The sequence below is a fragment of the Hyaena hyaena genome, unplaced genomic scaffold (genome assembly GCF_003009895.1).
Source record: "Hyaena hyaena isolate Hyena2069 unplaced genomic scaffold, ASM300989v1 scaffold_1777, whole genome shotgun sequence".
NCBI classification, from domain to species: domain Eukaryota; kingdom Metazoa; phylum Chordata; class Mammalia; order Carnivora; family Hyaenidae; genus Hyaena; species Hyaena hyaena.
The window spans coordinates 30195-51272 of NW_024082413.1; the positions used below are offsets into that span (position 1 = coordinate 30195).

Genomic DNA, 21078 nt, shown 5'->3' on the forward strand with positions numbered 1-21078 from the left:
GAAGGACAGATACCATATGTGTGCATGTATAGGAGCATAAGGAGGAACTTAATGGAGGACCATGGGGGAGAAGAAGGGGAAAAATAGTCAGGGAGAGGGAGAGAGACAAACCATGAGAGACTCATGAATGCTGAGAACAAACCAAGGGCTGATGGGGGTGGGGGTGAAGTGAAGGGGGTGATGGGCATGGAGGAGGGCACTTGTGGGGATGAGCACTGGGTGTTATATGGAAACCAACTTGACAATAAACTATTAAAAAAATAAAAATAAAATAAAATAAAAACATTTAAAAATTTAATAAAAAACACACAATGAACTGGATGAATTTAAATTTAAATGGATGAACTTCATGGTAATTGAATCTCAGAAATAAATAATTTTTTTAAAGTAACATAAGACAGGAAATAAAATGGAGTGGTCAAGAGCTGGGCTTGGCAAAGTATGGTACACCTCCAGTTTAGGTAAATAAAACTTTACTAGAACACAGCCACAAAGTATCCTCTATGACTCCTTTAGAATGACAACGACTGAGCTGAGAGACTGTATGTCCAGTAAAGTCTAAAACGATTACCATCTGGCCCTGCACAGGAAATGTCTGCTGAGCCCTGGCCAAAAGAATAGACTCGGGGACCAGGCTGGAGCTCAGACTCTGGTTCTGCTACATACAAACAACATGTCTTCCCCCTAAACACACAGAAACGCCCGCGCGCGTGCGTGCGTGTGTGTGTGTGTGTGTGTGTGTGTTAATGCTCTGTGCCTCAGTCTCATCATTTGGACATGCAGTGAGTGAGAACATGCAGAGTTTGGCCCTGGCGTGGCCTCAAGCTTGGTCATTTGCTCCCAACATCAGTGAGTGAGCCCTGAAGAGGAGCTCCTGGCACCTCACTGCACAAACCCCTTCCCCAGGTCCCTCTGCTTTGAGACCAAGTGCAAACCCCATGCCTGACACGCAAGAGCCTTTCCATCCTGCACCCCCGCTCCACCGCCTTGCCACAGGTATACCTTGCCTCCTCCAGAACAAGACAGGTTTCTGGGCTGGGCAAACACCACACACTCATGGCTCATCAAACATCACATCTCTAAGAAACTGTTCTGACTTCTGTGAGGTGGATGTGTCTCTTCTTGGTCTAAAGAGCATACAGTCTGGAAGTTACCATGTCTTCAAGTTTACATCTGGATTGCACCTTGTATGATTGACTTGCAGAATTAGAACTGACTAGCCTTATTCAGAGACCATGAAGGAGGTTCTACCCTAAGGAATTTTTACTCTACAAACTGAGAGGAAAGTTTTTCCAAGTAACATGCAAATAGAATATAGTGTGAAGTAAGAATATAGATGGGAGGATGCCTGGTAAGTGATCCATTTGGTGAGGTTGTTCTTAGAAGATTCTTGGGAGATAAGTTTGGATATTTATTTTCTTCAGCATGAGCTGAATTTGGTTACTTCAGCTTTCTTTCCAACTTTTCAGGGAAGCTGTCTGAGCTGTTCTTCTCTTTACCAGGGAATAACTTACACCTTTATGGTTTTTCTCTCTTTTCCTTTTTAGAACAAAGACTGAGAATTATTATTTCATTGGTAGTAGTAGTGGTAGTAGTATTACTATTATTATATCTTAGTATCTAGATCTCTTTTAATATCGGTACCAATTATTTAACTTGATCTGATAAACCAATAAAAGCTGGGCAAGCTGGATTTACTGTCAGGTATGGTGTAGTTTGTTTTATGTTTTTCGTGGGGCCAGGAAGGAAGACCTGAATGAGGCTATATTTATTGGATCATGTCCAAAACAAAAGAAGTAGCTTGAACTGATAGTTTCCTAGAGAACAGTGATGAATAATGCCAAGATGGGCTAATTCCTACCTCTTTTATGAGGCCTCTCATGCTGACTCATGATGCACACAAGATATTCACTTTCTTGCCAAGGCTGGAAAATGAAGTCCTTCCTGTTCTTACCTTCTGTTGGCTAGGAACCCTTCTGGTATCTTTTTTTTTTTTCTCAAATATTTATTGACAAGTTAGTTTCCATATAACACCCAGTGCTCATCCCCACAAGTGCCCTCCTCCATGCCCATCCCCAACCCCATCAGTCCTCAGTTTATTCTCAGCATTCCAGAATCTCTCATGGTTTGCCCCTCTCCCTCTGCCCCACCATTTCCCCCCTACTTCTCTCCCACGGTCCTCCATTAAGTTCCTCCTAATCATCCTATACGTGCAAACATATGGTATCTGTCCTCTGCCTTATTTATTTCACTCAGCATAACTACCCTCAAGTTCCATCCATGTTGCTACACAAGATTTCATTCTTTCTCATTTCCATGTAGTATTCCATTGTATAGATAAGCCACATCTTCTTGATCCATTCGTCCATTGGTGGACACTTAGGCTCTTTCCATGTTTTGGCTATTGTTGAGAGTGCTGCTATGATCATTGGGGTACATTTGCCCCTGTGCATCAGCATTCCTGTATCCCTTGGGTAAATTACTAGCAGTGCTGTACCTGGGTCATAGGGGAGTTCTATTGTTAATTTTTTGAGGAACATCCATACTGTTTTCCAGAGGGGTTGCACCAGTTAACATTTCCACCAACAGTGTAGGAGGGTGCCCATTTCTCCACATCCTCACAGCATCTAGAGTCCTCTGATTTGTTCATTTTAGCCACTCAGGCTAGCGTGAGGTGGTATCTCAGTTGGTTTTGACATCTATTTCCCTGATGAGGAGGGATGCTGAGCATTGTTTCATGTGTCTGTTGGCCATGTGGATGTCCTCTTTGGAGAAGTGTCTGTTCATATCTTCTGCCCATTTCTTCACTGGGTTGTTTTTCGTGTGTGGAGTTTGGTGAGTTCCTTATAGATGTTGGATACTAACCCTTTATCTTTTCCCATTCCATTGGTTGCCTATTAATTTTAGGGATTGTTTCCTTTGCCGTGCAGAAGCTTAATCTTGATGAGGTCCCAATAGTTGATTTTTGCTCTTGATTCCCTTGCTTTTGGGGATGTGTCAAGTAAGAAATTCCTGCGGTGGTCAAGGAGGTTGTTTCCTGCTTTCTCCTCTAAGGTTTTGATGGTTTCCTGTCTCACATTCAGGTCCTTTATCCATTTTGAGTTTATATTTGTGTATGGTGTGAGAAAATGATCTAGTTTCATTCTTCTGCATGCTGCTGTCCAGTTCTCCCAGCACCATCTGTTAAAGAGGCTGTCTTTTTTTCCATTGGATACTCTTTCCTGCTTTGTCAAAGATTGGTTGGCTGTATACTTTCGGGTCCAATTCTGAGTTCTCTATTTTATTCCATTGTTCTATGTATCTGTTTTTGTGCCAACACCACACTGTCTTGATGATGACAGCTTTGTAGTAGTGGCTAAAGTGTAGGATGGTGATGCCTCCCGTTTTGGTTTTCTTCTTCAATATGACTTTGGCTATTCGGGCTCTTTTGTGGTTCCATACAAATTTTAGGATAGTTTATTCTAGTTTTCAAAAGAATGCTGGTCCAATGTTGATTGGGATTGCCTTGAATGTGTAGATTGCTTTGGGTAGTAATGACATTTTAACTATATTTATTCTTCCAATCCCTTAGCATGGAATGTTTTTCCATTTCTTTGTGTCTTCTTCACTTTCCTTCATAAGTTTTCTATAGTTTCCATCATACAGATCTCTTATATTCCATGGTTAGGTTTATTCCTAGGTACATTATGTTTTTTTGTGCAGTTGTGAATGGGATCAGTTTCTTGATTTCTCTTTCTGTTGCTTTGTTGTTGGTGTATAAAGATACAACCGATTTCTGTACGTTGATTCTGTACCCTGCAACTTTGCTGAATTCTTGGATCAGTTCTAGTAGGATTCTGGTGGAGTCTCTTGGGTTTTCTATGTAGTGTATCATGCCATCTGCGAAAAGTGAATGTTTGACTTCTTCTTTGCCCATTCTGATGCCTTTTTATTTCCTTTTGTTGTCTGATGGCTGATGCTAGGACTTCCAGCACTATGTTAAATAACAGTGGTGAGAGTGGACATCCCTGTCGTGTTCCTGATCTCAGGGGAAAAGCTCTCAGTTTTACCCCATTGAAGATAATGATAGCTGAGGGCTTCTAATAGATGGCTTTTATGATGTTTAAGTAAGTTCCTTCTATCCCGACTTTCATAGGGTCTTTATTAAGAAGGAATGCTGTATTTTGTCAAATGCTTCTTCTGCATCTATTGACAAGATCATATGGTTTTTATCTTTTCTTTTGTTGATGTGATGTATCACATTGATTGACTTGTGAATATTGAACTAGCCCTGGTACCCAGGAATGAATCCGACCTTATCTTGGTGGATAATTCTTTTTATGTGCTGTTGAATTCGATTTTCAAGGATCTTGTTGAGGATTTTTGCATCTGTATTCGTCAAGGATATTGGCCCGTAGTTCTCTTTTTTTGCTGGGTCTCTGTCTGGCTTACTAATCAAAGTGATGCTGGCTTCATACAATGAGTCTGGAAGTTTTCTTTCTATTTCTATTTTTTGGAATAGTTTGAGAGAGTGGGTATTATTTCTGTTTTAAATGTCTGGTAGAATTCCCCAGGGAAGCCATCTGGCCCAGGGTTCTTATTTGTTGGGAGACTTTTGATACCTTTTTATGTGTCTGTTCAGGTTTTCTATCTCTTCTCATGTGAATTTTGGTAGTGAGTATGTGTTTAGGAATTTGTCCATTTCTTCTAAGTTGTCCATTTTGTTGGCATATAATTTTTCATAGTACTCCCTGATAATGGCTTGTATTTCTGAGGGGTTGGTTCTAATCTGTCCACTTTCATTCATGATTTTGTCTATTTGGGTGCTGTCTCTTCTCTTTTTGAGAAGCCTGGCTAGAGGTTTGTCAATTTTGTTTATTTTTTTCAAAAAACCAACTCTCGGTTTCATTGACCTGTTCAACTGTTTCTTTGGTTTCTATATTGTTTATTTCTGCCCTGATTTTTATTATTTCTCTTCTCCTACTGGGTTTGGGGTGCTCTTGTTGCTCTCCCTCTAGTTCCTTTAGGTGCACTGTTATATTTTGCACTTGCGCTTTTTCTAATGTCTTGAAATAGGCCTGGAGTACAATGTACTTTCCTCTTTGGACTGCCTTTGTCACATCCCATGGAGTTTGGATTGTTGCATTTTCATTTGTTTCCATATATTTTTAAATTTCTTTTCTAATTGCCTGATTGGACCATTTGTTCTTTAGTAGTGTGTTCTTTAACCTCCGTATTTTTGGAGGTTTTCCAGACTTCTTCCTGTGATTGATTTCAGTTTCATAGCATTGTGATCTGAAAGTGTACATGATATGATGTCAATTATTTTCTATTTATTGAGGGCTGCTTTATGTCCCAGTATGTGATCTGTCTTGGAGAATGTGCCATGCGCACTTGAAAAGAAAGTGAATTCCATGGCCTCAGGATGTAGAGTTCTAAATATATCTGTCAAGTTCATCTAGTCCAATATGTCATTCGAGTCCATTGTGTATTTATTTTCCGTCTAGTTGTTCTATCCATTGCTATAAGTGGAATGTTAAAGTCCCCATGCTATTAGCACATTCTTATCCATAAGATTGTTTCTGTTTGTGATTATGTATTTAGGTGCTCCCGTATTCGTTGTGTAGACGTTTATAATTGTTAGCTCTTCCTGATGGATAGACCCTGTAATTATTATGTAATGTCCTTCTTCATCCCTTGTTACTGTCTCTACTTTAAAGTCCAGTTTTTCCGATATAAGTATAACTACTCCAGCTTTTTTTATACTTCCCATAGCATGATAGATATTTCTCCATTCCCTTGCTTTAAATCTGAAAGTGTCCTCCAGTCTAAAATGAGTTTCTTGTAGACAGCAAATAGATGGATTTTGGTTTTTTTATCCATTCTGCTACCCTATGTCTTTTGATTGGAGCATTCAGCCCATTTACATTCAGTGTTATTATTGAAAAATATGGGTTTAGAGTCATCGTGTCCTTTGTGGGATTTATGCTTGTGGTGGTGTCTCTGGTATCTTGCATTCCTTACACATTTCCCTCAGAGGATCCTCCACAGGATTTTTGTCGGGCTGGTTTAGTGGTGATGAGATCTTTTAATTTTTGTTTATTTCGAAAGACTTTTATCTCTCATTCTCTTCAGAATGACAGGCTTGCTGCATAGAGGATTCTTGGCTGCATATTTTTTCTGTTCATCACATTGAAGATTTCCTGCCATTCCTTTCTGGCCTGCCAAGTTTCAGTAGATAGTTCTGTCACCACTCTGATATGTGTCCGTTTGTATGTTAGGGCCCTTTTATCCCTAGCTGCTTTCAGGATTCTCTTTGTCCTTATATTTTGCCAGTTCCTCTATGATATGTAGTGCAGAAGATCTATTCAAGTTTCGTCTGAGGGGAGTTCTCTGTGCCTCTTGGACTTCCCCAGATTGGGGAAGTTCTCTGCTATAATTTGTTCCAGGACTTCTTCAGTGCCTTTCGCTCTCTCTTCCTCTTCTGGAATTCTTATGGTATGGATATTATTCCTTTTGATTGTATCGCTGAGCTCTTGAACTCATCTTTCATGTTCCTGTATCTGTTGATCTCTCTTTTTCTTATTTTTTGTTCTGCAATTGTGTCACTTATTCTCCTTTCTGCCTCTTCAATCCGTGCATCGGATGCCTCCGTTTTATTTTGCATCTCATGTATAGAATTTTTAAATTCATCACAACTATTTTTAAGCTCCATAGTCTTTGTAGCAATTGTTTCTCTGATGTCTTCCTTGCCCTTTTCAAGCCCCGCGATTAATTTTATGATTATTGTTTTAAATTCTTGTTCAGTTATGTTGCTTATATCTGTTTTGAGAAGTTCTTTAGCTGTCATTTCTTCCTGGAATTTCTTTGGAGGGGAGCCCTTTCGTTTCATCATTTTGGTTAGCTTTCTGTCTCTTGTTAGTTTTAAAAGCTTGTTATGCACTCTGCATCTGTGAGTGCTGCTGTACCAAAGAAGGCTCTTTGACTGTCCAGGGCCTGTCCTTTCAGAAAGTGTTCTTTGAATGGTATCTCTTGGTCTCTCTTGTTGAGACCTTGGTTATTTTATTTTCCTACTCGTAGTGGTATTTGGGACTCTCCACCATGTGTACTTTGGCTTGTTTCTTGAGGTAGCCCTGGAAAGAAGACAGACAGACAGACAGACAAACAGGGAACAAAGGCACACAAGCGCACAGTCAAATCCAACAAAACACAAACCGAAAGGGAAAATGACAAAGAAAAGAGAAAAGAGGAAGGAGGGAAGGCGAATAATAAGAAATAAAAATACATAAAAAAGAAAAAAGAAGAAAAGAAAAGGAAAAAGAAGAAACCCAATAGACAAAGAACAGTTTAAAGCATGTAACCAGATTTCCCAGCTACAAATAAATAGCCAGTGTATGCAGTGCTGATGGAAGAGCGTAGAGAAAGAGAGGAATGACAGGGCGGGGAGGACGTGAAATTGGAAATGAAATGAGCAGGCAGAAGGAATAAGAGGCTTTTTTCAAAGAGTGAAAGGGTGGAATATGGTTGGAGAAGAGGCAAAAGAAATGATGATGATGCTATCCAGAGAAACTATATAGTCTGATTACTCCAGAGAGAAAGAGATGAAAAGGTTTGTAGGTGTAGAATTTACATCTAGAGAATGGATTAAATGTGACTGGTTAAGCAAGCCAGTGACCAGAATTAATCAGGGCAGTGCATCCATGTTGGTCTTGCCCCGACTCCAATGAAGAAGAAGGAGGAGGAGGAGGAGGAGGAGGAGGAGGAGGAGGAGGAGGAGAAGGCAGCTTTCTAGTGGCGATGGGCATGGTTTGGTCCAGTGCCTCCCGTGGGAGTCCTTCTTGGTGTTGTGGGGAGAAAAGTGGCGGTGCCCCAGTCCCTTTTTGAACCAAGCATTGCAACTCACTCTTTTGGGTGTGTAAACTCCCTGTGCCAGGGGCTTAGCCAAGGTGGGCCATGCTCTATATCCCAAGCCAGGCCTCGTTTCCAGATCTCAGACCGCGTGCCCCATTGAAATTTCCTGAAATATAAACTTGCAGGCGAGCCCCTCAGGGCAGTTTTAAGCCTCTCGCCTTCCCCCTGGGGTTCGAGCCAGAAGCCAATGCTCCCGTCTCCTCCAGGTCTGGCTGATGAGCGAGGAGCAGTTTCACCCAGAGTCCCCTGGGCCCAGTGCTTACCGCCTAGGGTCAGCTGGACAGCAGGAAACCGGGTCCCTCTGTGTCCCGTTGCCTGAAATATAAACTCACGGGCAAATCATCCAGAACAGTTTCAAGCCTTTTGCCTCCCCCCGAGGGATCCAGCCAAGCCAGAAGCACAAAGGCACGGCCAACACGTTTCCCCTCCAGATCTAGCTGTTGAGCGGTAGCGGGGAGCAGTTTCACCTGGGGTTGCCCAGGACACGTGCGTCCCGCCTAGAGTCAGCTGGACAGCAGGAAACAGGATCCGTCTTTGTCCTGAGTGGAGTTTTTTCTCTTCTCTAGCGACAGGGACAGTGTCTTGAGTAGTTTCTACCACTCTTTTCTCCCCTAGACTCACCGAGGCTCCCCACACAGGGGGATCCCCCTTTCCTCTGTGTCTCCCGTTCTGGCCAGATTTTATCTTCCCCAGTTCCCATTCATGCTATAAGGTTTTCTCAGCAGACTCTGTCTCCTTTTCCTCCCAAACTCCTGGATTATGTAAGGATTCCTATGGCTTCAGGCCTTCTCCGTGTGAGATTGGGGATGAGTGAAATGTATGGAGCTCCCTCCTTCTCCGCCATCTTGCCCTCTCCCCTGCTTTAGTGTATTTATAACTGCTTTTCAAATCTATGATCTATATGTGTATTTAGATACATTCATCCACCTAAACAAATTCAATGCTGACTCTGTGGCAGGCATAGTTGTAGATGCAGGTAATATTGCCAGGAGCAAAACAAAACAAAAAAAATAATTCCTGTTTTCATGGAGCTTGCGTTCTTTTGGAATCAGAAAAATCATGAACAAATATATAACCTGTAGTACATTAAATAGTGATAAGAACTATGGGGAAAAAGGGCAGGGTGATAAAGTACCAGTGGGTGATTAGTAGGAGATGGCATTGTTTTACGGTTTGCTTAAGGAAGGTTGTGCTATGAATGTGCTCTTTCACCAAATGCTGTTAAGGGATCAACCATGTGAATATGTGAGCTAGAAGTGGTACAGTTATAGAGCCAGCAATACAAAGGCCCTGAGGTAGGTTTTTGTCTGGTATGTTAGGAGGCCAGAATGCTTAAGAGCCAGTGTCTATAGAACAATGAGTGGGAGTAAAGAGAAAAAGAAGGCTGAGAGGTAGCTGGGACAGTTACAAATACCATAGGATTTAGGGGCCATTGTAAATGCAGACTTTAGCTTATACTCTGAATAAAAAAGGAAACTAGTGGATGGTTTTGAGCAGAAAGATGATGTGACGTTTTAACAGATATATGTGTATTCTTGAAAAATGTACCGAATTTTTGGCTGTTTTGTAAATATACATAAACAACATTGTTCTATACACCTCCCCCTGCTTTTACTGTTGCTACCTAACATTGTTTCTAAAATCTACCCAAGCAGTCTACGGCCCTACCATCCTGAATCGCCCAATCTCGTCTAGATTCTACCCAAATAACTCTCTATAAATCTACAGTATTATTCCTGACTGCTGTGTAGTGTTTCATTGTGCATATACAGCACATAGTACTTAAACATTTCTCTAGTAACAGACGCTGACATAACTTCCAACATTTTGCTTCCACACAGTCCTGTAATGAACTCACTCATATGAGCCTCCTTATAGACTCAGGAGAGACTTTCCTTGGGGTGTTTACCTTGGAGAGGTAGGTGGATGTGTACATTCTTAATTCCACTAAGATTGTGCTTCAGGATGGTGCCCCAGTGACACCTCTACCAGCAGTGCCTGATAGTTTGTATCTTCTTATGGAATTCTCATGTGGATCCAGTAAGGGAAGTCAAGTAAGGTTTCTTTGGATGAGGAAACTGAGGCTTAGAGAGATTAAAAAATTACCCTAGTTTATATTATCAAACAGAAGAGCCAGGGCTGAAATCCAAAATTTCTGACATAAGGTTCACTGTTCTTACCTCTAATGTACCCACCATTGCCCCTGAAATAAGATGAGGCACCTGTAGGCAAAGATGTTGTTGTTGTTGTTGTTGTTGTTGTTGTTGCTGCTGCTGCTGCTGTTTCTGCTGCTGCTGCTGCTGCTGCTGCTGTTGTTGTTACTGCATTTGAGCCTTGAATTTTTCAATCCTTGTTTAACTCAGTTAGTCTAGGACCCCCAAGTATGCATGAGGGTGCCCTGAGTAGCTCAGCATGTATGAGGCTCTCTAATTACAGTCCTTAGAATTTCAAGGAGAAATATATGGAATAAAAATGTTTCATTTTCTCACAAGGGATAGCTAAAAGGGTCAAGTTTTAGTGGGTGATTTTGATAATAGGCATTTATAAAAACTAATTAATTATCAACTTTTGAGGACTTTGGATCAGATTTCAATATAAACATTAGGTAGATTACAGTAAGTATGTACTGTATGTTAGGCACTGAACTAAGTACTTTACAGGCATCATTTCACTTACTCCACACATCAACCCTACAAAATATTTCCTTTTACTCTCTTTTGACTGAGACTTTTGACTCAGCTGTGGAAACTTAAGCCCTGAGAGGTGAACTAATTAATTTGTCCAGAGTCACCCAGTATGAGGTTGACTTGAGACTTGAATCTGAACAGTCTACCTGCAGAGCCTTTATTCCTAACTCCTAAACTGTGTTGCCTTCCTGCAAAGGAAGATTTCAGAATCTCTTCCCTTTAATGTACAGTTGGACTCTATTTGCTAGTGTCTTGCTGAGAATTTTTGCATCCAGGTTCATTAGAAATATTGGCCTGAAATTCTCCTTTTTAGTGGGGTCTTTGTCTGGTTTTGGAATCAAGGTAATGTTGTCTTCAGGGAATGAACTGGGAAACTTTCCTACCATTTCTATTTTTTTGGTGCAGTTTGAGAAGAATAGTTACTAATTCTGCTTTAAATGTCTAGTAGTATTCCCCTGGGAAGCCATCTGGCCCAGGACTCTTATATTTGGGAGATTTTTAAAAAATTTTTTGAAATGTTTTATTTATTTCTAGGAGAGAGAGAGAGAGAAAGAGACAGCATGAGCAGGGGAGGGTCAGAGAGAGAGGGAGTCACAGACTCTGAAACAGGCTCCAGGCTCTGAGCTGGCAGTCAGCACATAGCCGGACGCGGGGCTGGAACCCACAAACCGCGAGATCATGACCTAAGCGAAAGTCGGACGCTTAACCGACTAAGCCACCCAGGCGCCCCCGGGGGGATTTTTGATAACTAATTCAATTTCTTTGCTATGTCTGGGCCTATTCAATTTTTTTATTTCCTTTTGTTTGAGTTTGTTAGTATGTGAGTATCTAGGAATTTATCCATTGTTTCCCAAATTATCCAGTTTGTTGGTATATAATTTTTCATAGTATTCTCTTACACTTGTTTGTATTTCTGTGGTGTGTTTGTGATCTCTTCATTGTGATTTTATCTATTTGGGTCCTCTCCCTTTTCTTTGGGAGATGCATGGCTAGGGTTTTTCAATTTTGTTTATTCTTTCAAAAAGTAAGCTCTTAGTTTCATTGATCTGTTCTACTGGGTTTGTTGTTTCTTTTTGTTTGATCCTATATTGTTTACTTCTGCTCTAATCTTTATTATTTCCTTTCTTCTGCTGGCTTTCAGAATTATTTGCTGTCCTTTTCTAGTTCCTGTAGGTATAAAGTTAGATGGTGTATTTGAGAATTTTCTTGCTTCTTAATATAGGACTGAATTGTAATGTATTATCCTCTTAGAACTGCTTTTGCTGCATCCCAAAGGGTTTGGACTGTTGTGTTTTCATTTTCATTGGATTCCATGTGCAGTATTTTTTAAATTGCTTCTTTAATATCTTGGTTAACCAATTCATTCTTTAGTGGGGTGTTATTTGCCTACAAGTTTTTGAGGTCTTTCCGATTTTTTTTATTGTGGTTGATTTCAAGTTTCATAGCATTGTGATCCGAAAATATACATGGTATGATCTCAACATTTTTGTACTTGTTGAGAGCAGTTTTGTGACTCAGTATGTAATCTGTTTTGGAGAATGTTATGTGCACTCGAGAAGAATGTATATTCTGCTGCTTTAGGATGAAATGTTCTCATATATCTGTTATGTCCATCTGGTCCATGGTGTCATTCAGAGCTGTTGTTTCCATATTGATTTTTTTCTTAGATGATCTGCCCATTGATGTAAGTAGAGTATTAAAGTATCCCACAATTTTAGTAATATTATCAATATGTTTTTCTTATGTTTGTGATTAATTGATTTATATATTTGGGTTTTCTTAAGTTGAGGGCATAAATATTTGCAATTGTTATTTACTATGATCAAGTGGGATTCATTCCTGGTCTGCAGGGATGGTTTATTATTCACAAGTTAATCAGTGTGATACAACACATTAATAAAATAAAGTATAAGAACCACATGATCCTTTCCATAGTTGCAGAAAAAGTATTTGACACAATATAGTATCCCTTTTTTTTTTTTATAAAAGCCCTGGAGAAAGTAGGGATAGAAGGAACATACCATAACCTAATAAAAGTCATATATGACAGGCCCACAGCTAATATCATCTTCATTGGGGAAAAACTGAGAGCTTTCCTCCTATGATTAGGAACATGACAAGGATGTCCACTCTCACCACTGTTGTTCAACGTAGTATTGGAAGTCCTAGCCTCAGCAGTCAGAAAACAAAAACAGATAAAAGGCATCCAAATTAACAAGGCAGAAGTCAAACTTTCACTCTCCACAGATCACATTATACTCTACATGGAAACTCTAAAGACTACACACACACACACACACACACACACACCACTAGAGCTGATACATGAATTCAGCAAATGTACAGGATATAAAAACAATGTACAGAAATTGGTCATATTTCCATATACCAATGATGAAGCAGCAGAAAGAGATATCAAAGAGTCAATCCCTTTTACAATTACAGCAAAGATTATAAAATACCTAGGAATAAACCTAACCAAAGAGGGAATAGATCTGTATGCTATGCTGAAAACTATAGAAACATTATGAAAGAAATTGAAGAAGACACAAATACATGGAAAAACATTTCATGCTCATGGATTGGAAAAATGTATTGTTAAAATGTCTATACTACCCAAAGCAATTTATATATCCAATGAAACTCCTATCATAATAATACCAGCACTCTTCACAGAGCTAGAATAAACAATCCTAAACTTGTGTAAAACCATAAAAGACCCCCAAATAGGCAAAGTACTGCTGAAATAGAAAACCAAAGTGGAGGCGTCACAATTCTGGACATTAAGATGTGTTACAAAGCTGTATTCATTAAGACAGTATGGTATTGGCACAAAAACAGACACATAGATTGATGGAATAGAATAGAGAACCCAGAAATGGACCCACATATATAGGACCAACTAATCTTCAGAAAAGCAGGAAAAGAGAATCAAATGGTAAAAAGACAGTGTTTTTAGCCAATGGCACTGGGAGAACTAGACAGTGACATGCAGAAGAATGAAACTTGACCACTTTATTATGCCATACACAAAAATTAATTCAAAATGAATGAAAGACCTAAATATAAGACAGAAAAGTATCAAAATACCACAGGAAAAAATAGGCAACAACTTCATTGACCTAGGCTACAGCAACTTCTTACTTGACATGTCTCTGAAGGCAAGGGGAATAAAAGCAAAAATAAATTATTGAGCCTTCATCAAGATAAAAATCTTTTGCATAGGAAAGGAAACAATCAACAAAACTAAAAGGCAACCAACAGAATGGGAGAAGATATTTACAAATGACATATTGGATAAAGGGTTAGTATCCAAAATCTATAAAGAACCTACCAAACTCAACACCCAAAAAACAAAAAATCCAGTGACGAGGCAGAAGAGTTGAAGAGACATTTTTCCGAAGGAGACATCCAAATGGCTAAGAGACACACGAAAAGATGCTCAATGTCATTCAACATCAGGGAAATACAAGTCATAACCACAATGAGATACCACCTCACACCTATCAGAATGGCTAAAATTAACAACTTCAGGAAGTGAGGATTTGGAGAAAGGGGAACCCTTTTGCACTTCTGCTAAGAATGCAAACTGATCCATCCACTCTGGAAAACAGTATGGAGTTTTCTCAAAAGATTAAAAATAGATTTAAAAATATTAAAATACCCTACAACTCAGCAATTGCACTGCTATGAATTTATCCAAAGTATACAAAAATGCTGATTTTGAGGGACACATATACCCCAATGTTTATAGCAGCACTATTGACAATAGCCAAAGTGTGGAAAGAGCCCTAATATCCATCGATTGATGAATGGATAAAGAGGATGTGGTGTGTGTGTGTACACACACACACACACACACAATGGAATACTACTCAGTGATGAAAAAAGAATGAAATCTTGCCATTTGCAACAACGTGGATGGAACCAGAGATTATTATGCTAAGCAAAATAAGTCAGTCACAGAAAGATATATGGTTTCACTCATATGTGGAATGTGAGAAAGTGAACGTATGAACATAGGGGAAAGGAAGGAAAAAAATTTTTTAAAACAGGAAGAGAGGAAAATCATAAGAGATTCTTAAATACAGAGAACAAATTGAGGTTTGCTGGAGGAAAGGTGAGTGTGGGAATGGGGTAAATGGATGATGGGCATGAAAGAGGGCACTTTTTTGGATGAGCACCTGGCATTATACTTAACAGATGAATCACTGGGTTATACTCCTGAAGCCAAGACTACACTGTATGTTAACTAACTTGAATAAAAAAGGAAGGAAGGAGGGAGGGAGGGAAGGAGGGAGAGGGAGGGATGGAGGGAAGGAGGGAGGGAGGAAGAAAGGAAGGAAGGAAGGAAGGAAGGAAGGAAGGATGGAAGGAAGATTGATTTTACTCTGACCTGCATGCCAAGCATGGCAAACCCAGTCATCATGACTCAGCAAGGAGGTTCTGGGCTCTTTTCTTAAATGCCTTTCAATTGTCAATTATTAATACAAAAGTAAATTTATTATTGTGTGATAAATGTATCATGCTATAGCTTGCTATACCAGAATGAACAGATTACTAGTTAATAATGTTTTATGTAAAATAAATTAGAAATCCTTGTCATTAAAAGTTTTTAATGTTTATTTAGTTTTGAGAGAGACAGAGAGATGACAGAGAGACAGAGAGAGATGGAGACACAGAATCTGAAGCAGGCTCCAGGCTCTGAGATGTCAGCACAGAGCCTGATGCGGAGCTTGAACTCACAAGCAGTGAGATCATGACCTGAGCCAAAGTCAGATGCTCAACCAATTGAGCCACCCAGGACCCCCAAAAAGTCTTTGTCATTAAAAAAAGAAAACCTTCAATTCTTCTCCTATCACCAATTATCCCAGTTTGTGACATAACCCTTTAGAGACCATTTGCCCATGCTTTTGAATATACATCTATAATGATACACTATAGAGATAGATTTCATGGAAATTATGCATTATTACATAGAGTTGTACTATACATATAATTTTCCAACTTCTTTTTTCTCACAATAATGTATATTGGGTGCATATTGATGTTACTTTACATAGATTTAATACATACCTTTTAGTATTAAAATAAAAGAATCTCTTCCCTTTAAAATGGAAGACCATTTCTTGTCAGTTGGGTGGATTAGAGCAATCATGGGAGCTGCTAGACAAGAATCTTCAGAGGGAGAGGATGTAAAGTTTGAAAATGTCTCCAAGTGTCTTAATTATGCCTCCCTCTGTCCCCTGAACTGAGAATCTCTGCCTTAGAACATACCTCCTAGATTATAGCGCCTGAACATGATGCCTTCAAATAAATAGGAATTCTTTAACAGGGTGTGGGTGTTTGGTTGCCTATAACCCAAGGCAGCCTGGTGTTTTTAAAACAAGTCTTCTCAAAGGCAAGTAATGATTACCACCTATGTGTGGCCTATATCTGACATAAATGATGTGTGGTGAAGGTTTTATCACAGTTGGTTTTCACATTATATTTTTCATTTTACTTTCCTTCTACAAGGATGTTAATACCATTAATATCTTTACCTGAGCAAGATTTACAAAGGTTGCTTCACTACAAAGTATGTATCTCAAAGTCAAGAGATAGGAATTTTTGATTTTGTGCTCTTTCAGGTTTTTTTTTCTCAGTTTGTACATTTGTTCAACAAATATTTATTGAGCTCCTAACTCACAGTCTAATGGGCAAGGCAGGCAGCTGACCTGGATTTTGGATACATTTGGATAAATGGCACATGAGAAACGCTCATATTCTATGCAAGGACACAGGAAAGGCAGCATAAGGATCAGGAGAGACTTCCTGGGGAGGTCTGAGATGGGAACTGAAAGAGAAGTGGGGGGTAGTAGCTAAGTGAAGGGACAAGAGAGCATTAGAGACAGGTAACAGGGTGAGTGTGGAATTTCACAGCTGGAGCAGAAACTGGTCAGGGAATGAGGGTGGAGGAATCAGCACAGGTCAGATGATGAAGGAAGGAAGGACTATAAAGGAAGGGCAGTGGGAACCACTGAAGGGTGTAAAGCCTGAGGATGGGTGGTGGACACATCAATCACATTCAGAGTGTACAAAGTGTCCATGAGTTAAGAATTGGTACTCCTTATTTCTCTCCCATGCTGAGAATAAATCATAAAATGGAACTGGTGAGGGCCACTTGGGTGGTTAAGGCACTTAAGCCTCAGAATCTTTTTTTTTTTTTAATATTTTTTTAATTTATTTCTAGGAGAGAGAGAGAGAGAGACAGCGTGAGCAGGGGAGGGTCAGAGAGATAGGGAGTCACAGACTCTGAAACAGGCTCCAGGCTCTGAGCTGGCAGTCAGCACAGAGCCGGACGCGGGGCTCGAACCCACAAACCACGAGATCGTGACCTAAGCGAAAGTCGGACGCTCAACCGACTAAGCCACCCAGGCGCCCCAAGCCTCAGACTCTTAATTTTGCCTCAGGTCATGAGCTCATGATGTGTGAGATGGAGTCCTGCACTGAACTCTGTGCTGACAGCACAAGGCCTGCTTGATATTCTCTCTCTCTCTCTCTCTCTCTCGCTCTCTCTCTCTCTCTCTCACTGTACCTCCCCTGCTCTCATTCTCTCTAAAGAAATAAAAATAAATAAACTTTTTTAAAAATTGGAAATGGTGAGTGCAATTTAGGTGTCTAGATGGATTTGTAGACAGAAGGTCTAACCATCAACCCCAGGTTTCCTTTTGATCATCCACGGAAAACACCTTTACATTTTGAAACCTTTGACAACATTTCCTAAAATTCTCTTAAATTCCCAACTTGAGTAGGAAAGAGAGAGGGGACTGCGTGCCTTTGTTTCCTTTGTTCTCCATTACTCATTTCTGGGGAATTTCTGTGAATTAATTGTTCATCTAAAGTTTTGCTTCCTTTGAGGTGGAGACTATTTGAATATCAGCAGGAGGGGTAAAAAGGAACCACAGCCAGGTTCCTTCATTAGGAAAATATATTTGGCCTATTCAGATCACAGTTTGATCCAGTAAAATAACTCCTTTTGAAACATTAATAGGCAGTTACAAGTGAGTTTGAATACAAGCTCACAGAGCAGGGCACTTCTGACATCACAGATGGCCCAGGGTGTTTACAGAGCAGTGTGGTCAGCGAGGAGACTGTCTGCATAAGTGAACTCATCTTCTCTCCTAGATCCCAGAGAGGGAGGAGACAGAAGAAATTATTTTGGCTGGGAGCTACTGTGAGGTAGGTCACCTAACCTGTTTCTCCCTATCCAACACACTCTCATAACTGTGGACATAAATATTATAGTAGATTTTGTCTGATTGTTTGGGTAAGGTATATTCAATGTCAGAATTTATAAACTTGCCTTTAGAACTCTTCAACCTTCTTAGTAATGGACCCTTGAATGACTGCTGCACCCATGTCTCCAGTGTTTCCTTACCAGACAGCCTGTTCTTCTCCTTTTTGCAGGTAGTTATGAAGGCCCTGCCCCTTTCTCCCTCTTCCTCTATTCTCACAGTGCTCCTGTGGGCCAAGTTGGGTAAAGCAAAGGGTTGGGCTGTATGTATATTCTTTGCCATCAGTACATTTAAATGGATGATCCAGAATATGGAGAAAGGAGGCCAAAGTGACATTTTTCCTTAGGTAATGATTTTGAGGATAAATATTTTAAGGCCAGGGGACCAATATTTGTATTTTAAACTCAGATGATATTTTTTAAAATGGTTCTATAATTGAAACAAGGCCCTCTAATCCATGAATTAATGTGTCATAGCTCATGCTCATCACGTACACCACAGAAACATGTGAATTTCTGCACAATAAATTAATGCTCTGTTGTGTATTACAGCTTAATTAGTACTTGAAGCTACATGAGTTAGATGAACCCAAATGGGATAATGTCATGTGATGTATAAAACAGAACAATGTTGGGAGGTATTTGACACTTTTTCTGTGGGGAAAGCAGGGGCTGTTTGTCTATGATGTCTCTTGATATCTGTTTCTTTGATATTTGTTTTGTAACAGGTGACACGGGATGTCTGAGCTGTGTTGGTTGGTTCAGGAAGTATTCATATGATATTTAGACATTATGAAGGAGTAGTACATACCAGATGAAAGATGATGCAGCATATTTGAAGCCTGAGCCTTGAAACTTGGCAGCCCCAAATCAACTCGAGTTAATTCAGTTCTCCAAACACTGTCAGCTCCCTGGCCTTGCTGTAGCTCTCTGAACCTGGAATCCTCTTCAATTCCAGCTAGAATGCTGAGTCAGAAACTTCGCAGATTTGGCCAAAAGCTGGTACGCAGATATACGCTGAAGCCACCGGTGACTAAGGATGATTCAAAGAGAAGACTGGGCACTCTGGATTTAGTGGCCCTGGGTGTGGGACACACAGTGGGTGTAGGTGTGTATGTCCTGGTTGGTGAGGTGGTCAACAATCAAGCAGGACCATCCATTGTGATCTGCTTCTTGGTGGCTGGCCTATCTACTGTGTTGGCTGGGCTGTGCTATGCAGAGATTAGTACCCGTGTTCCCGTTTCTGGCTCTGCATATCTCTACACCTATGTCACTATAGGTGAGTTCTGTGCTTTCAGCACTGGCTGGAGCCTCATCCTTTCCTGTGTTGGTGGTATAGCCAGTGTGGTCCGAGGGTGGATCTTAGCTTTTGCCAGCCTGCTTGGGATCCAGATCTTTCAGAAACTGCATGAGAGCATTGCACTGTATGTTTCCCAGGTCTTTGCAGAATACCTAGACTTCTTTGTTGTGGGCCTTGTGTTTTTTCTCATTGGATTACTGACTCTGAGGTTTGGTGAGATTTCCCTGGTTAACAAAGTGCTCACATTGGTGAGTCTTTTGGTTCTTAGTTTTGTCATTATTGCTGGCTTCATTAAAGGAGACCTGCACAACTGGAAGCTCACAGAAGAGGACTACAAAAGGGCTGGACTCAATGACACCTCTACCTTAGGCCCTCTGGGCTCTGGAGGATTTGTGCCTTTTGGCTTCCAGGGGATTCTCCGTGGAACAGCTACGTGTTTCTATTCATTTATAGGTTTCAGCAGTATTGTTACCAGGGTCGATGAAGCCAAGAATCCTCGTCATTCCATACCCAGGAGCATTGTGATTTCACTCTTCATCTGCTTTTTGATGTATTTTGGTGTCTCTGCAGCTCTTACGCTTATGGTGCCTTACTACAAGCTTCAACGTGGGAGCACCTTGCCTGAGGCATTTCTTAATATTGGCTGGGCCCCTGCCTGCTATGTTGTAGCTTGTGGATTTATCTGTGGTTTTCCTATCATCATCTTAGGCTTTATGGCCCCCATACATTGGGTGATACGCAGCATGGTAGAGGATCACCTCCTGTTCCCTGTCTTTGCCTGGATCTATACTGGCACATACATCCGCATTGTGGCCATTGTGATTTTGAGCATTATTGCACCAATCATGGCCTTCTTCTTTAGACTCATTGATCTTGTGGACCTCTGGTCACTTGCGTTCCTGATAGCTTACTCCCTGGTGGCTCTTTGTGTTCTCATCCTCAGGTATCAGCCTGAGGTGAAGAAAGGGGGAAATGAAGCAGAGATGCAGGAGGAGAATGGACCTGCAGCAGAGAAGCTGACTATAAAGGGACTACTTTTTCCAGGCAGCCCCACCCCCACTCCACTCTCTGGCCGGGTTGTCTATGTTTGCTCCTCACTGCTTGTTCTGCTGATCATTCTTCTTTGCCTGGTGCTGGCTCAGTCACCAGTTCTGCTTTCTGGAGACCCAGTGTGGATTTCCGTGGTTGTGCTGCTCCTGGTGCTCATTACTGGGCTCACTGGGGTCATCTGGAGACAGCCACAGAGCTCCAGTCCCCTTCCCTTTAAGGTCCCTGCTCTGCCTCTCCTCGCACTACTGAGCATCTTTGTGAATGCTTGCCTTATGATGCAGATGACAGCTACCACCTGGGCCCTATTTGGAATCTGGATGCTGATTGGGTTTGCTATCTACTTTGGCTATGGGATCCGGCACAGCCGAGTTGCTAACCCCACTTAAGTTAGGTCCAAAACTATAGACCTTGAACTGAGCAGTGCCAGTACATATTTGGTTTGACATCATCACAGTGAAATGAAGTCTGGTCTCCTGCCCAATTATGCGGGATGCTCTGAGCACAAGGAAAGCTAGGTCTCCCATGGGATGTCGGTGTGGGGGAATACTAATAGTTTGTAGCTATCGTGAAGTGAATGATGTGTCTCTGCTCTTTGTCCTTTTTTCATTAGTTGCCTATTTTTCATTTTACCCTATAGCTCTATACTGAATTTTAAAAAGCTGTTATTAAAACAAACTAAAAAAGGTATTTCTTTTTCTTTGTGTTAATATCTAGAGGTGGAAATAGTGAATCATATGGTGGTTCTATTTTTTTTTTTTTTTTTTGAGGAAGTTCCATACTATTTTCCATAGTGGCTGCACCAATTTACATCCCTAAAACAATGCATGAGAGTTCCTTTTTTTCCAGACATCTTCACCAATACTTGTTATTTTGTC

At 40.6% G+C, this 21078-nt stretch overlaps 1 protein-coding gene across 1 annotated transcript; it reads left to right on the forward strand.

The window, feature by feature from the left end:
* Positions 1–18598: 18598 nt before the first annotated feature.
* LOC120226642 (cationic amino acid transporter 3-like) lies at positions 18599–20844 on the forward strand. Its single transcript, XM_039224819.1, has one exon. It carries the CDS (start codon positions 18817–18819, stop codon positions 20587–20589), a length of 1773 nt encoding a protein of 590 aa, XP_039080750.1. The 5' UTR covers positions 18599–18816; the 3' UTR covers positions 20590–20844.
* Positions 20845–21078: the final 234 nt, after the last annotated feature.

Bases quoted from the DNA above. Each gene is read 5' to 3' on its own strand.
- LOC120226642 (XM_039224819.1), top strand. From the start codon at position 18,817: ATGCTGAGTCAGAAACTTCGCAGATTTGGCCAAAAGCTGGTACGCAGA.